General features: G+C 49.3%; 1 protein-coding gene and 1 long non-coding RNA gene across 14 annotated transcripts in view; both read left to right on the forward strand.

The window, feature by feature from the left end:
• ARHGAP12 (Rho GTPase activating protein 12) overlaps positions 1 to 2,644 on the forward strand; it is a 77,768-nt gene extending 75,124 nt beyond the window's left edge. For all 13 annotated transcript variants that reach the window (XM_048076556.2, XM_066991520.1, XM_066991523.1 and 10 more), the window contains one exon: positions 167 to 2,644. In XM_048076556.2, the coding sequence (XP_047932513.2) occupies positions 167 to 341 (175 nt within the window). In that variant the 3' untranslated portion in view covers positions 342 to 2,644. The remainder of the gene's footprint in view (positions 1 to 166) is intronic.
• LOC136790016 (uncharacterized) overlaps positions 1 to 17,983 on the forward strand; it is a 301,984-nt gene that overhangs the window by 98,983 nt on the left and 185,018 nt on the right. The window lies entirely within an intron of this gene.

A 17,983-nucleotide genomic window follows, 5' to 3' on the forward strand; every position in this document is an offset into this window, starting at 1 on the left:
GTAAAACTTTTCTGTGGAGAAGGAAATCACAGCAGGTGTATTAATTACAAGCCTAGTAGGTAAATATTATGAATAGTCATTTGCTTTGGACTGTTTCTTTTTTCCTGTCATCCCATCAGTCTTAACACTGATGTCTTTTTTGTGTGTGTGTATTTTTCCTTTCCAGAGTTGTAGAGAATGGAGAAAAGAACCGAATGACCTATCAAAGTGTAGCAATAGTTTTTGGTCCAACCTTATTAAAACCAGAGAAAGAGACTGGTAACATAGCAGTCCACACAGTATACCAGAATCAGATTGTAGAATTAATTCTGCTGGAATTGAATGCCATCTTTGGACGCTGACATTTTTCTCGGAGTAGAAACTGGAAGTGATGAGTTGGCAGCAGTATTCCATCAGAAGGAAAATCTCTCTGTATATGATGTATTATGTTTGTGGACCAAGCAGCAACTTGATTTTTGCACTTTTGGGAGAGGGGAGAAACAGGAGAAATGTTTTACCACTTTAATGCAAATTAAAGTCAACACTTTGTTTGGATTTCTTTGAAAAAAATCAGCGTAAAAAGTGAATTGAAAAAATTAGTTTGCCTTTTTTTTTAAATAGCATTTGAGAATTGCAATATAGGTTCATACACTGGATTTCTTGAAGAGTAAAGCTAGTAATCTCAAACTGGATAATCTGGAATTTAATCTTAAAATATTCCCACTTGTTATGGAAAAGTTCTACCAACTGATATGAAAAAAAATCAGTGAAGTTACACTTTAGGCTTGTGTATTACAAGCGATACAGATCTGTCTGATGCTTTTTCCATGAAATTTCTGCATGCAGTGACTGTCTTAAACTTGTGCTAACAGTTTGGTTTAGTTATTCTAGTCTAATTTCTTACATGACATCTGCTGTCCTTTTTCCTTTTTTCTCCCCCCCCTCCCCAGCAACCGTTCTGGAACTTCTTAGTTGCTTTATAGAACAGCACACTATTTCAAACACTGAACTTGTACCAGCATCCAGCTATGGATATTTGTCCTGTGGCATAACAGAAGTCATATTTAATACATATGTTCATTTTTTTTTCAGGGCGTTTTCTGAGCTAGGTTTTGTGTTATACTGATATACAGCTAAATCCTAAGTAAATACTGACTGTAACACTGTACTGAGTTCTTGGTATAATACTGTGGTAGTGGAAGTTTCTTGATGTAAATACAGGCTGTCCTTTTGACTCTTGTATATAATTCAGTTCTTGTATAGTTCAAGAAGAACGTTCTAGTCACACATTTCTAATCATGGGTAGATTAGCTGCAGTAGCATAATGTTTCCAGTTGATGTCTGGGTTTCAGCAGTGAAACAGGTTATGGGGAGGGAGGGGGGACCTAACTGTGTGCACTTTTAGATGTTAATTACATTTGCGGGCAAATACCTGTAATGCAAATGGTACTGGAAAAATACTGAGTGTGCTTGCTAAACTGTTAATGCACTACAAGAAGAGCCTTTTAGGTTATTTAATATGTACAGGATACATTAGAAAGAAATGTATTATGAATTCTAACATCTGCAAATAGTGAAACTCATGTTTTGATAGATGTTTGATGGAATCCATGATGCTAAATTTTAAGAATTTCTTTTTACATTAATGTAGAATAATTTGTAAAATTGGTTTTGAAAGATTTTGTTACAGGGAGCATGGTCTGCTGAAGATTTTTTTAAATGTATTTTTCTAGACTAACTGCTGTATCTGACATATTTGTTATGTCTAACCTGAATAAAGAAAACCATTAGTTATTTTGGAGTTTGCCATTCCCGCTTGAGACAACATGAACCCCATTTAAACAGTAAGACTGGTGTATTGTGCTGCTTAGCATGGACACTACTTGCAGCAAAGAGTTGTCATGCTGGATTAAAAGATGAAAGGTTACTTTATACCCTGACAAGTTTAGGAATCTTCCCGTCCCTCTCTTTAACAAGTTAAACTCTAACATAAAATTCAGAGACGGCAGAAGTAATTTATGGATATAAATTTGTGGTCTTTAAAACAGCTCGGCTCCAAACCTATTGTAAAAAAGCAGATACATTGGGAAATAATTTCGTTTCACTTTTTGATCTGTTGTATGCTTTTCACAACAAAGTTCCAGATTGCAGCTAAGGGGATATGTGGTGAAGTAGTGAGGTGTAATCAGATGACTGGTACAAGAATTTCATGAGCATAAGGCTTGGATGAGAAGTCTTCATAGATAAAAGAGAAGACAAGTTACCTTGTGGCTTTCTCACTGTCTTGTTGTGGTAATGGTGAAGTCTTGTGGTTTGTTGCAAAGCAAGGTGGGTGAGAATTGTGATAGCTACATCTGTGTTGTGTTTTCAGCCTCCTGTTAGGCTTTCAAACAAGAACGGTGCTGAGTGGCAGATGTGCCCCCATCTACTGGAAGATATAAACAAAGTTGAAATATGTTGTTGTAGATTATTCAAATCCCAACTTCAGCTGTAAAATAAAGAATTCCCGTTGCTAAGGGAGATAGCTTATCTACAGGTCGCCTTTTCTGTATGAGTGTTTCTGTATTCAAAGAAAGAATTCCTTTTTAGAACCATTTGGTAATGAGGATGGCCATTACGCTTTTCCTTGTATTCCCAGAAAATAAAGCATTTTGTTATTGCAATATATAGTACGGTTTTGTGCAGTGAAATTGTTGTAAGTTTTAATTTTCTCACTTTTAGTTTGGGGAAGTGAATGTATTTTTTTTTAATCAAAAGAGGTGCAGCTAAACACTCAAACTGTTCAGAAAGAGGAGGCTGTCCAAGCTGATGGTCTTGACTAACCTGAAATCGTGTATGTCGGCACATGGTGTTTCTTCCCTACTTGAAATGCCTTGTTGTCTTGTTCCTACACTTAGCTTTCTTTTGAAAATCAAGAACAGATCTTTGCACAAACACGGGGAGGGAAAGCTGTTTGCATTAGAAGGAACAAATTTAAAGCCTGAACTGAGGAATAGATGAACCAGATTAGATTTTAGACTAGAATCCAATTTTAAGACAATACAAACCCTTGCAGTCATAATTGCTCAAAGGTACCATGCATTGATGCCACTTCAAATTTTGTTCCAGTAATAGAGCTGCGTGCCTCTGCAGATCAGCCATGTAACATTACCACCAAGCGACTCTCAGACTTGCTTGATCTATACCAGTTATGATTTTCTTCTCTTTAAAGCTAGAGAAGTGGACACAGAGCAGGCAAATACACTCATTTCGTGTTGAACTGGAACTAATTTTAAGTCAGAGGCGGTGCGTGTAGGTAAGCCTCCTCAGTGCAAGCTGCTAGGTTGTGCTTACTGCCCAGAACCAAACTTTCCTCACCATCCTCACTGAGAGCCAGGATGAACCCCCTTTTTATTGAACCTTTTGTATTCCAGCAAGGAAATCCTCGACTCTTGCAGTGTGGGAGAGAAGGGAGTTCGTAGGTACTGTAGCATCAGTTTATTCTTACGTGGAGCACTGACGTTTTCCCCTTTAAAGGGAACAGCTTTATTTAGCCCCAAAGTAATGATATTTTCAGAATCAATCGGTTAATTCATCAGCCATGCCGTAAAGCAGGCACAGTGGGGCATTCTGCTCGGGTGCGGGGGGAGGTACAGCATGTCTAATGAGGCGCTCTGTAACTGCCAAGGAGAGGAGAGCACCTCTGAGGAATCTTAATTAGCCTCCACAATTGCAAAGTTTTGTGGGCAAGCAGCTGGTAGGACTGGATCAGACCCTTACAAAAGTAGCCCTATGCGATTGTGGGACTTAAATGAACTTTTTTTTTTTCCGTAGCATTCTTGTAAACAGAGCACTTGTAAAACAAGATCACACTGTGTAACAGACCAACATGAAAGACACGCAGAGGGAACTTGGCCTCTTGGTCCTTTTTATTTCATTGAGAATTAAATGGCAGCTCTAATATTAGACTTTCCTAGGACTTCCCCAAATGCAGTTGGGTTTGTTAAAGGTACTTAGCTACTACTTTCAAAAGAAGAAATCTACGTTGCATTCAGCACGCTCAGAGCTGCAAATGAGAACAATTAGGGATAGCACTGGGTTTATTTAATCTTGCAGCTTACTGCACTAAAATGTCATTCACCAGGGAAGGGGAGAGCAGATCCTTAGTGTGGGAATAAGTACATGCAAAAGAGCGAAGGCAACCGGACAAAGCAGGTGTGATGGACAACCAGGAGAGTAAAGAAACAGTAGCTTAGAAAATCTGCAGGAATACAAGCCAGAGACTTGGGAGAAAGCCAGGCTGCTAGGAGCAGGGGTTTTTCTTCCCTTTTTTTTTTCTTTTTTTCCCCCCTTTTTTCCCCTGTATGCAATACAGATGAAGACGTGGCAATGTTTTATAAGGGTGTCTCTCTAAGTAGGTGGAGTTCAAGTGACATTGCAGAACAGCAGTGCCCGCCTTTCTTCAGACTTTTCCAGAGCAGCTTCTGTGTCCGCTGGTCAGGGGTGAGCTGCAGTCTGGGTTCACTTGATACAAACACCTGTGTGGTAATGGGAGTCAAGAACTCTGTTACTGCAGTGTAATCATGGATGCACAGCCAGAATCTGTGCAACGCAGAAATAAAAGTTGCTGCATTGCTCCAGTGGTACTGCCCATGCCAGCCAGGTGTCTGAACCCTGTGGCACCAGGTCCTGAACAGCACAGGTAGCCCTGGATGTACAGTCTTAGCAAACCAGAAGAAAAAAAAAAAAACACGCATAAAGCTGAAAAGTGGGAGTATGCAGAAAGAAAAATAAGGTCCTGAGCTAAACTTTCTTCAAATCCATTTTAGATTTTTATGTATAGTACAAATCTGCTCAGTCAGAAGTTTAATTGATAGTGTAAAGGAAACAGCTGTCTTAAAAAAAATAATCTGTAATTAAAAGCTTTCGTTTTTTACATCAGGCAGTGGAAGATAACGTTAACCACTGACACATCTCATTTCTCTAGCTCACCACGTGCTGCAGCCTGGGGTTTGGTCTCAAGCTGTGAAAGCTGCCTTGCCCCTCCTGCTTGCTCTCCTTTCCTTTACCGAAGCGTTAATCCCGGACATCTCTCCTCTTCCTACGTGCAGCCCCAGCTCTTTCTGCTGCCTGTCCCATCCCTGTGCCTCGGGCCATTGCCTTCCCTGCCTGTGCAACACCTGCCTGGGGCTGGGCTTGGTGCTGCCCGGAGCACTGCTGTGCTGCCAGGGGCTGCTGCACGCTCACACCAGCCACGAGACTCTTCATTAGCAAGCAGTCATCAGTGTTAATGCTAAATGTATTGTAGTTAAAAAAAATAGAGTAGAACAAGACAAGGGTCCCTTCCAGACAGTTACAGCAGGCTGCGTGCTGCTCCTGTTTCCCAGAGGGTCTGTCCTCCTCCTGGATTGCAGAAATGAGTGTAAACTAGGCAATTAGGTGTTATATTCGGCGTTATGCTGAGGCACAGCAATGTAATCCCCTGCTCCCATTTAATCACCACCTGTGTCACCTGTGCAGGCTGCCCAGAGGACGGCACAAACTTGGCACTAAACCACTGTGGCTACAGACCAGGATCGTGCTTTTCCCCTTTGTTAGCCCTAGCTTACCGCTCCCACCCACCAAATACCCCAAACTAAACTTTCTGCCCACCTTTCCCCCTCACAGGGTACATCACAGTCTGCAGCGAGCTGAGTGCTCGGGGGTGTCCCTGGGTGCAGTTTCTGCATGTACGCAGTTGGGTTAGGAGGGGGAGCAGTGCGTTTGCTATAAACACCGAACAGCGGGCGGCATCATTAGCTCTTCAAATCATAACCAGCTCCCCAGGTGGCTGCCTAATGCCTTCTGGGCTTGCTTTGCATCCCTGAGTTAAAGGAAAGCTTGAGCGGGCGAGGGAGGGACGTGGTGCCGGGGTCGAGTGCCGCCGCTGCTCGTGAGGTGAGCTCCATTTTGCCAGCACCGGCCCTGGGCCGTGGACGGACAGAGATGGGCCTGCGGGCCACGGGAGGGGACAGAGATGGGCCTGTGGGCCACAGGAGGGGACAGAGATGGGCCTGTGGGCCACAGGAGGGGACAGAGATGGGCCTGTGGGCCACAGGAGGGGACAGAGATGGGCCTGTGGGCCACAGGAGGGGACAGAGATGGGCCTGTGGGCCACAGGAGGGAATGGAGATGGGTCTGCAGGCCAGAGGAGGGGCCTGGTGCTCTCCTTCCTGCCTGCTTCCTCTCTCCCGCTGGGTTGTGAGCTAAGGCTCGTGGTATGTCACAGGCCAGACAGCGCGATTATAATGGTCCTCTCTGGTTTTAGAGATCTCTGAATGAAGCTGGCAGGTAGCCTGCCGCTTAGACATTGACTTCCTTGTTCCCGCTTAGTCATTCATGCCCCAGATCAAATGAAGGCGCTTCTGCTGGCCGAAGCTGAATTCCCGTTCCTCTCCTGAGGTAACGCAGTTCAGCGGGGGGAAGCCGTCGTCTCCTCCGCCAGCAGCTCCCACAGCTCTACCGGGCACCGGGGGTGGACGTGGTGGCACCAGGTAGTGCAGCTGCTTCTGGCAGCAACGGTGAGATCAAGAAAAGTGCTGTTAAAGCTGCTTGCTCTTTCCTGCAGCCCGAAATGAGAGAGCTGGGCTCTCACAGCAAAAAAGGCTTCTCTCCCCAAGACGTTTCAAGTGCTTTTTTTGCATCGCCGTGCAGCAGAGCTGGGCTCAGAGGGCAGCTGGCAGCGGCGGGGTCCCACTGTGGGGTTGGGGCAGCGCAGCCTCCTCCGCATCCCTGCGAAGGAAGCCACTGTGGGAAAGACCCTGCACAAGGAGCTCGTGGGCTGCCAGCCAGGGCTCACAGCAAGCACATCGCCGGCCCGGCTGCTGGCACCGAAATCAGGGCTGGGAGGGACACAGCACCGTGTTTCTCCCGGTCCCAGCAGCAGTCTGGGCTGCTTTCACAGACCCCACTAATGGAGAGGGTGGAAACTCCCAGACAGCCTTTTCTAGCACATAGCTCCCCTCCCATTCAGAAAGTTTTTTCTTTTTGCATATCTATGCACTCATTGCTGCAATTTACTTTCGTCTTTTTCCCTATTCTGTCCATATCCATGGCTTTTATCCCGTTCCACAAAGCACATGGAGAGCTATTTCCCATTCGTCTCTGCACACGCAATAGCAGCCTACAAAGCTATAAAAGGTTTCTGCGTCTCAGTTTTCCCTACTGTAGACTAAGCAAGCCCAATCCTTTAAATCTTCCCTCGGCTGCCACGCAGCCTGCTGATTAGGGCATGGGACGGGGCAGCGCGAGTTCACGTTCCCCCCAGGGACAAGCCCTCAGCATTCCCCCACCCAAGAAGCCTGGCACACCTCCTGCTGCCCCTTCGCCCTGCGGTGCCCCCTGCTCGCCAGCCCCATCTCCCGAGCTTTTCCTCCTGAAGCACTCGGCCAGCACCGATGGCACTGGGTGTCAGCAGCAGCCAGGTGGCCACAGCCCTGCTGCCAGCACCAACAGAAGCTCTGCTGGAGCAGCAGGGAGCGCAGCGGGTGGGAGGTGCAGCTCCCAGGGCTGGGCTGGGGGCGAGGGGGTACAGCCAGGGGCAGCGCCTGCAAGCTGCTGTCCCGGCTGTCACCGTGCCACTGCAGCGGGATGCACGGACCCCCACCCTCCCCAGTGGATGGGCTTTGCATTGCTTGGATTTGCTCTTCCAGGAGAGCAAAACAGCAGCCCCGGCACTGCTTGCTGCTGACTCCCTGGAGCACCACACGAAGCCTTGCGAGCATCCCAGATAGTGCCAGTGCCACAAATCCTCGGTGGGACCCTGATGCTGGGGCTCCCCTGCTTGCTTGCTGTCCCCATCACACATCTCTGTCCTCCTGCTGCCACGTGCTGCCCTGCCTCAGCCTGCAGCTCCCAGAGTCCATGCCGGCTGCTGCACTGGAAGCAGTGCTGGTGACAGAAACACTGTTTGAACTCATTGAACATCGTTATTGTTTTGAAAAAAAAAAAAAAGTCAAGGTTCTCTACATTAAGAAACAAGATTAAAGAAAAAACAAACAAACAAAAACAAACAAACAAAAAACAACAACAAAAAATGAGGTACTGCCTATTCTGGCAGATTCATTTGACAAATTAAAGGCTGCCAGAAACACTCTCATTTGCCCTGGCCCAGTGATAGGCATTACACCTGCAACACCACGAGGAACATGACTAATCCTGAATTCCTTTCACTTCCAGGCACCCATGAAAAAGCTTCATCTATCCCAAAGCTACAATTTAAATGCTGAAAATAAAATACTTAAAAGCCACGCAGTGGTAGTTCGGGGCTAGTAATGATTTCGCCTGGCACCGGCTGTGGTAGCTGTGTCTGTGCCACCTTGCTGGTAGCTCGCTGGCTGCAGCCAAGCCCTCTGCTCCCTTTTGGTTCCTGCACCGTGCTCCCCAGCCAAGGCACAAAACTCTGTGCCAGGCCAGAGGAGCTGGAAAGGCTAACCAGGGGCAGAGCAGGTGGCAGGGCCGCTGTGGTTGTTACTGGGCTGGTGACACCGCCACAGGGGTCCCTTCCTCCTGCCCTGCAAACAAACCCCGGTGAAGATTTTAGCCCCCCCACCAAAGCATTAGTTCCCACCTAGTTGGCCAACAGCATCTTGTCCTAGTCCACAGAGCCACTCTTTATGTTGAAAGCATTGAAGAGAGAAGGAACGTGTAATTAGGAGGCCCTGAGTCCTCTCTTCACAACCTTAACTCAGCTCGCGTTCAGCGGTGCTACCACCTTCCCACAGGATAACGCGCACGGGGCTGCTGTCAGGCTCGTTCCCAGGGAGGTGAAATATTTAGCAGATGCCGGCCCATTAAGCACAAATCGCTTCGGAATTGCCTTGACCCAACCGCAGCAGTTGTCCTTCCCCCAGGCATTGTCCTCTGCAGAGCAGAGCACCGGATGCAAAAATGCCCCCTTCTCATCCCGCTCCATCGTTCCTAACAGGGATGGAGAAGGAGACCCCCAACTCCACACCGAAACACCCGTGGTCACCCTGCCAGGCAGTGGGGTAGCATGAAAAATACACATCCAGCTATCTGTAGGGCCACGGCTACCCTTCTGCCATCGGGTTGTTTTCTGGGCTGCCAGGACTTCTGGCGGCAACAGCGCCGAGCCCTCGGTGAAGCAGCAGACCCTGGCATCAGGTCTGCTTATCCTCCCCGCGAAGGTGCTGCGAGAGGCTCTGCCTCCCTTCCACGGGGCTCTTGCAGCGTCCCGAGCACGCAGCAGCCCGTTCAGGGCGATTATTCTCCTTTAAGGCCTCTGAAACTGCGAGGTTCCTGGCATTTCTCATTCTCTGGACAGGTGCAATTTTTCATCGCTTTCCTGAGGACTCTCGTGCTTCGCCACAGTAAGGGAGCAGCCCTTAAGGGAGCGAGCTGCAGCCCGCAGTTTATTTTTATCTCATGATGGACATCAGCTGAAGGAGTTCCCGTTAAGTCAGGAAAACGGGGATGTGTAAGCGAAGCCATTAAGCAAATTGCTGTGGAAGCCGCGTGATTTCGCACGATTTTGAAATTGTACAGTAACAATATACACTTCACCCGATACTATAAATAAAAAGTAAGAGGGGAGACGAGCCGTCAGGCTGCCCTAAAGTGAACGAAGTCCCAAAGGCAGCCAACGATGCCCTTCATGCCTCGGCTCTGCCCGTCCCCAGCCGCAGGGCCAGGGGCACTTGGGCAGGCCCTGTGCCCGCCATGCCGCTTGCTGCGTTTTTCCCTGTGGCCTGCTGAAAAGAAGGCAGCTGTCACAGAAAAGCTCCTGCAAGCAAGAGCAAACGGAACAGAAAAGGGCTGAAATTGCAGCTCAGAGCTGAAATGCTGCTGCACGCAAGAAGGGTTTTCTAATACTTCTGAAATCTAACATACAATTTAACTCCCTGAAACAGGTGACCAGCAACCCCTAAGCCTGAAAAACAAGAGCATCAACATTTTGCCAAACCTTCACGACGATTTGACATAGAAAGAGCATTCTAGTTCCAGGCTCTTCACGGGCATTACCTGCAAGAATAAAGGAGCCTATGCCGTCAGGCAAAAATTAAATGCCCTTTTCATGTATTCCTCTGGTAGCATTCCCAGCGGTGCCGAGGAGAGGACGGCGGCTGCACGACACTTTCCACCTTACAGAGCACAGAAGGGGGCTTGGGGGTACGAACAGGCTGCAGCAGGGCTTGGGGACACTGCCCTGGGCAGGGCAAATCCCTGCGCCCGAGTCCCCCACACCGCTACTGCCCCCTTGGATTAGACCAAGTTTACCTCACTTGCAGAGTTAAAGTCATTTGATTGTTCCCCAGCACAGGCCTGGGCAACAGATAAATAAATAAATAGCGTGATGCTGCTGTGCTCCAGACAAGGTGCTTTTTGTCTTTTTTTTTTTTTTAAACCCAACCCTAAAATTCAAATTAGGCTCCAACTCAAAGCCTGCGCCACCAGGGCATGAATGCTAAGTAGCCTGCTCCCCGTCCAATCTGTTCACTGCCTGGCTAATGATTATTCTCCATAGAAACCCTACCAGAGTCAGTTATTATTCTCTCCTCATGCACTTGTATCTCTCTTGTATTTATATAAGATTAAGTAGCCCCGTTAGGTTTTTACCTCTCTGATTGGAGCTTATTTTAACCTCAATTAAGCCATCATCCCCGCTTTCTGAAGGCAGAGCAATAGCATGGCCATTAGCATTCTCTCCACCTTTTGTACGAAAACGCTGCCGAGGCCCGGCTGCGCTGGGGATCGCTGCGTGGCAGGTAACCAGCGCGTGGCGTCGGGGAGGATAAATGGTGCCAGACTCCCAGAGGTGCCGTGGCACTGTGTAATTATTGTTCCAGACAGCTGAAAGCAGCGGGGTTGCTGGTTCCCCTGCTTAGTTTCAGTCTGCCATGATTGCTGGCACAGAAAGATGCTGATTATAAGTAAACATTAATTATGCCCTGCTACCCCACTGCTCGCAGCGCTGTGCTCGCAGGCGGCGGAGCCGCAGAGCCGCGCTCGGCTCCTCCTGCTGAAAAACCATCCGGATTTCAGCGCCCAGGCTTTCCTCCTGCTTGGACAGAGGACATCGCTTCTAAGTGTTATCCTCACTCATAGCTAGAGTTACGGCACTTTCTGTACCCCTGTGTTGCGGTGCTATTGCTAAAATACTTAATGAAGTGCTTGTCACCCTCGAAGAAGGCAAGCAGAAGTGTTGCAGCAAGCAGTACCGTTATCTGCTCCTTCACAGACAAATCATTTTAGTGTCTTTAAAGCAGGAGAAAAAAAAAAGCAAATAAAACTTATCAATCATCTTATATGTCACGGTAATTTTTTTCAGGTGATGTCCTTCTGTTTTTTAAATGGCAGCCTATTCCTGACTCTGGTTTTTTTTTTTTTTTAATTTGAGATTTTTTCATTTTTTCTTTGCTAAAGGATGTTTGGAAACACAGAGCCCACGTAGCCGTGGGTGGTGAGCCTGGCTCCTCAAGCCGTGCGGACAGTTAGCGAGCGATTTCGCCATCCCTTGAAACTCAGCCTCCGCTGATGGAATTGCACTGTGCCGTGATTGCACCGCACTGCGGTGAAATAGGTTCAATTTGATTATCTGGCTCTTCCATTTCGCCTATATTTACAACCTGCCTGACCTCTGGGAGAGGGGAGGACGGGCAGCCAATCATGCCGGAGACATTTCAAAAGGTCAGAGCAATACAGGGGTTGCTGCCATAATTCACAGTCTCTACAATTCGGAGACCATGTTCTCATGACAAAACCTGGGAGAAGAACATAGTTAATGTGAAATATTTGTCCGTTCCTAGAGCAAATGAGGAAAACAGAGGATGTTTTAAAAATTAGGCCCCTTCTCCTCTTGAAACCTGTGACAGATGTTGCGTGCAAGTGCATGTGAGGCACCCATGGGCAATGCAGATTTTGCAGAAGTTTCAAGCCCTTGGGAGATGCCAAGGGGTCCGGCCAGTGCTGCCCTGCTGCCCGCCCTCAGCTCTGAAGACATGTCAATCCACCCCTTTCCGTACACATGGAAAATAAACCCCAGCAAACCCTTCCCAATAAGCACTTTGCAGCTTTGAATTCAGCTTCAGGTTCAGTGCTGGCACCCCGCAGTGCTGGTGTCACAGTCACGGACAACCAACCAGTTGGCTAGGAGAAGCGCGTGACGGCTCCAGAGCTTTGCTTTAAAAGTCTCGTATTCATCAAAGGCCCCTGGGTCTCTGCTGAGAGTGGTGGGCAAGGTTTGGGTGGGGGACAGGGGCAAGCAAGGAAGGAAAAAGGAGCGTGCCGAGAGATGCACGGCACGCTTGTGGAGTGAGTTTGTCTCACAGACACCTGGAGGTGAAGCCACACACAAAGCACACGGACAGACCCACGGACACGCAGCTCCACCTTGCCAGGCGAGGTGCGTGGAGGGGTAGCTAACAACAGGCTTAGCCATCGGCACAGGGCTGGGGCTTTCCGTGTGTGGAAAAGGCTGCAGTTCACTTTCACCTTTAGTTCTTTTTAATTATTCTCCTTTTGCTCCATCTCCTTACATTTCTTTGCCCGCACTCCTCATTTTGTGTTTCCTGACCTTCAGCAAGAAACGCTCACCTCCCTTCAGCCCTTGTCCGAAGCATCTCGGTATTTATAACTGGTGTCAGTTCAGGCTGTCCAAATTTCTTTAGTACAAGCCTATTTTCCAGGGGATTATAAAGCCACCCAAAGCTGAAAAGTTTGGCAAGGTTTTCCATGTGGGATTTCTGCTCTGGTTCACAATCTCCATGAGCAACCATGGAGCAGGGAAAACCTCCTCTGCAGAGGCTTCCCGAGGCAGCTTCAGCACCTCTCGTTTGGGTGGGAAACCTGCTGAGAGATCACTTTGTGTTAGGGACGGGCCTCTGCAGAGGCCTGACCCCAAACCTGACCAAACACGGCCAATTTTGGGACCTCTGAAAAACCTCAGCCTGCACACAGGCAATGAACATGGGCTGGACTTTGCCAGCTGCAGTGGCTTTGTGCTGCAGGGACTTCGGCCGATGGATGTGAGAAAGAGACATTGCCATGCACATGGTGGGATTTGCCAGAAAGGAGCCAAATTCAAGATTTTTTTTTTAGCAACCGTTATTATAGAGATCCTTTTCTTTGAGCACTCAGCTCTAGAACACCACCCAAAGCTGTGCGCTCAGACCAGTTAAAGATTTCCACTGCAGTCAGGCCTTTTGGAGAAGCTGGTAACTATTCAATGCGTGCAAAAAGTAAGGCTTCTGTAAGAAAGACACCAACATCACCACCGATGTCAGAAATGTCTTTATTCTTCACCAAAATCATTGTTTAATTTGCGACCCCACACCGTGTTTCCGAGATCTACACACCCCTTCGAGGAACAGAGCTGCTTAAAAGAGCAGGAAGGCGTCAAATGCTTGCCTACTTGGCTTAACCTCATCCTGGCTGGGCTACGTGATCGATCCTCTGTAATACCAAATTGTGGGGACAGGGCGCAAACGGGAAGTGGGGCCAGCGGGCTGGAGCTGGCTGGGGCTGGCAGGAAGGGTGCAGCGGGACGTGAGCTGCTCCGGGAACAAGGCTCAGCAGAACCCCGTGTAACAGTGAAGGGAGGGATATAAATAGCAAGGCACAGAATGAAAACAGAACAAAAATACCTGCGCCAGGAAACGAGTGTATCTCTGAGGCCGGATGAGAGAGTAGCTCAGGAAGCATTTCTGCAGATAAGACAGCTCAGTACAAAAGGGAAAAAGAGAAAAAGAAAAACGAGAAAAAAAAAAAAGCAAAACAAGAAAAAAAAAAAACCCTCACCCCACCAAACTCGTGCATTGATCATGGGAGGGTTTCACACACCGCAACGTCCGCCTCAGCTAACCGAGGTGACAGACAGGCGCTGCCTTGTTTTTACAGCTTGCAGAGGCAACGGCTGCGGCAAAGACTGGCCTGCAAAAAAAGTGTCAAACCAAGCCAAACTCGGCAAAAAGTGCAGCCTGCAATGCCAAGCACGTGCACGTGGAGCGGTGCCGGCAAATGGGGCTGGGGACAGCCGGAACAGCCCCGGCCCAGCCCCACACCCTGCTCCAGGTGAGAGCAACGACCGTGAGCAGCAGGAGGAAACGCCATGCCATGGACACGAGGTTATTTATAGGAAACCTACAAAGGAAAAAAATATCCCGTTGTGCTTCTTGCTAACAAGCAGCCTTTCCTAATTCGTTTCTGCTTAATTCAAAAGGTGAGCAGAAGGAAAAGCTTTAAAAGGAAAGAGAACAAGCCTCAGACCCAGCACAGTCTCCTCTAGGCTTTTTGCAGTCCTCTGAGTAACTACAGATATGCAGCTTTTTTCCTGATCTTTTACAACAAATTGGCCATTAAAACAAGACTTTCCTTTGCTTTCTCCATTTTACGGAAATGAGAAAGGACCAAAAGCTTTGCGGGCTGCACTGACCCAGACACAGCAGCGCTCCTGCACGATGCCACATCCAGCCCCAGGGCTGGCACCTTCAGCTCCAGCTGCTCTGGAAACGCCACTCACACTGCTGGCCATCACAGAGCTTTCCTGCCATGACTGTGAGCCTGGCAGTGGGGCGGTGAAAGCCCCAAAAGCTCTGGAGAGCCACCAAAGCACTAGGGCAGCCCTGTGGTCCAAGCCTGCCATCAGTGCCTGCCCACAGACATCCATGGCATTAGGGTCCCTGGAGATGAAGTCAGTCCTCGCCCCTGCATAATCTGATCCAAAGCCCTGAATTTGGCATTCTCCCTCCACCTGCTGCTCTTCAGAAATGCCACCCAGGAGGCTTGCTCTGTGATCAGTTCAGATCCTGCTGTACACACAGCAGTATCTGGAAGTCCCCTTTCCCACCAGATGATTGCTTCAGGGCATGACACCACGCTGCTCCTGCAGCCTCACCATTAGATCCCTCTTGCAGCGCTCAGGAGGTCAAGGAGGCCCCTGTGCCATGGATGCTCTCCCCTCGCTGTGCACATGATGGCCATGGCCGCAGGAACTGTGGTTGTCCTCTCACGGGCCCCACAGCCCGGAGCCTCCTTTTACTCCTTGCCCCTCCTGCTGCTGATCATGGAGCTCTTCCTCCAGGCTTGGGGCACCTCAGCAGGAGAAGACGGCCACACCTGTGAGGGACCAGAGCTCAGTGGAGCAACAGGAGCCACCCAGGATGGGGGGAATTTCACAGAATCACAGAATCGTCTAGGTTGGAAGAGACCTCCAAGATCATCTAGTCCAACCTCAGCCCTAACACTAACAAGTTCTCCACCAAACCATATCACTAAGGGCTACATCTAAACGTCTTTTAAAGACCTCCAGGGATGGCGACTCAACCACCTCCCTGGGCAGTCCATTCGTTCATCCTTCCCTGTTTTGAGCAGGCAATGCTCCCTCCAGGAGCACAGGACTGGAGCCATCCTGTCTTCTGGCTGGGTCTAGGAAGGAAAACCTCCCTTCCCATCTCCCTCTCGTTGGTTGCTGGAGCCGTTAACAGCTGTTGGGAACATCTCCGAAAATACACAAAGCCCTAAATTGGTCTTTCCCTGCGAGTTTAGCATTGTAATGCCATGCCAGCACAGCGCCTCTCGCAGTAATCTGCTGAGCCAAAGAAAATATTTAATGAAGAGAAGGGCCCGTGTGGAGGGACCTCCACTGAGCATCCTACCATCTACCAGCTCATATGCAGAAGGAAGATGGCTACGTGTCAGCTTAAGGGCAATACAAAACCTGTGAAACTTTGCATTTACTGAGATTTAACACCACAAACCCCCTCCAGATACCCAAAAACCATCCTCGGGAAGGAAAATCACAAGGAAAAGGGGGAAGGTGCACTGTAGGGTTGCGGGTTCATCAGTTTTAGTGGGAAACAAATCCATGGAAAGAAAAGGGCTGCTTACACTGAACCTACTGCCCAGCTAAGAAGGATTTAGACTTCTCCGCGTGCTGGTGCTCTTTGAAAGGGTGCTGGTGCTTGAGAGACAGGGTCTTAAAGAAAGGCTTTGACATATTTTCCCGTAGAAATTAGTGCCTGAAATGCAGCAATAGGAGATGGAGGTGGGCAAGAATCGGCCACAAAGAAGGAAAAAGGCAAAAGCCAAATGGAGCTGGAAAGGGTCAAAGAGCACGAGCAGAACCCGAAGCAGCCGAAGCAGACAATAGCAATTACTTCGTCATTTTGCTCTCAAGCCCGTGCTGCAGGTTGAAAACACCGTGTTTTTCTGTGCTCGGCAGCGCAGCCCACAAAGTCATGGGCTTGCTGTGCCAAAAGCCTTCGAGTTAACACGCTATATATTTATATCATTAAAGCAATAAAAGGCCACTTCATTCACGGTATTTAAGCCTATATATTGGAAGTCCTAAACAGGTTTTTGAGTGACAAGGCTTAGTGAGGTTATTCCATAATTACCTGCTACGAAATTCCTCTCGAGCTGCTGGCTGACGGCTGCTGCAGGCATGGAGCACAGCCCGGCAGCAGGCTGCCCCCCGCAAGCCCCTGTCTCTGTGCATCCTTGTACATGCCCCAGCCCTGCCTCGGACCCGGGACCCCTCCGTGCCCCATTTCATGGCCCTACAGGAGCTGAAACCGGGAGTGACGTGTTCAGAGAGCGGGCGTTTAGCACTAGCACGGGCTTCAGGAGTTTCCCCTCCGGTTGATGTTAACCAGGTGTTACACAGTAGGCGATTTTATAAGCTTCTTTTAACTGGAAACTGTCTTGAAAGCAACAAAACCCTCACGGAGGAGGTTTTGTGAAATGTCAGAGGGAAACACCTGGTGTTCGAAAACCTAATAAGAGGAAAGCAGTTAGAAGTGTCTTTTTTTTTGCACATTTTTCCCGTGCCGGGAAGTGCTCCCCGGGGACTTTCGCTCTCTCTGCCTGCAGCCTTGAGGGCTGACGTCTCGCTCGCGGGGGCCTGGGGCAGCTCCGTGCTCGGTCAGCACCCGGGCCACCAGGGAGGCAGCTCAGCACCACACACCACCAGCACAGGAGGTTTAGTGAAAAGAAAGGTGATTTCAGGGCCTCTCCTTCAACCAAAATGTTCTGAGGACATCAGGGAGGACTCCAAACAGAGGGAAGTGCAAGCAGGGATGAGCGACAAGCACTTACAGCACAGGCAGGTCTATCTAGACATGGGGCTTGCGGTGTGAGCTGGGTTTGACGCACACCTCGATGTTATTCATATGCAAAGCCAGGAGATCTGGAGCAGATCAGAAGCCAAGGCACGCTCAGATTCCTGTTCCTACAGTCATTTCTTTATTCTGCAACTCAACCTGAGAGCAGCAGGGGCGGGACGCTCCCACGTAGCGGGAGGGAGGTTAGCAAGAGGAAACCCGAAGGTTTTCCTCTCTGCCCCACCAACAGGTGACAGCCAAAGCCGAAAACAAACCCGTCCTGGGGGATTTCCGTCAGCTGCCCTTGGCGGAGGGCAGACTCTCAGAGCCAAAGAGGCTGCCTGCTTACTGTTACACCGTCAGCTTGACACTGCTCACTGTGACCGTTTGGGGTGGAATAAACAGCTTTTGTTTCACTCCTCAGTGTCTTTGGCTCCTGCACGCCCCGGTTTATTGGATTAAGGCGCACAGATGAGGGGGCTAAGCTGGGCGGCACACAGGCTCCGCGGTGCCGGAGCAGATGGCTGCAGGCCGCACGCTGCCAGCGCAGCCCGCGGGACACGGCCGTGCCGGGCAGGTGGCTGTGCCTCGGCCACCTCGGGGGCACCACGGGCACCCTGGGCCAGCAGGGGAGCCAGCTCCTGTGTGCCTGGAGCCACCTCCTGCTGGGTTTGCGTTTGGTCTGTGTTGGCACTGGTGCTGGGACAGCCTTGGCATCGTTTGAGACCCCATCCAAGCACGCTTGTGATGTCTGCCCTGGCAAAAGCCTGAGGAGAACCCAGCCCAGGGCCCGTGACACAAAACGCTATAAATAGGACGCTCAGGCACTTTTTATACACATTTTTTCATGGGGTCCTGTTTAGCCAGCAACAGATGACTGGCACAGGACAGAGCAGAAGTATGAGAGGACCCCTGATGGGCATCCC

This window comes from Anser cygnoides, chromosome 2, assembly GCF_040182565.1.
Source record: "Anser cygnoides isolate HZ-2024a breed goose chromosome 2, Taihu_goose_T2T_genome, whole genome shotgun sequence".
Lineage (NCBI taxonomy): Eukaryota > Metazoa > Chordata > Aves > Anseriformes > Anatidae > Anser > Anser cygnoides.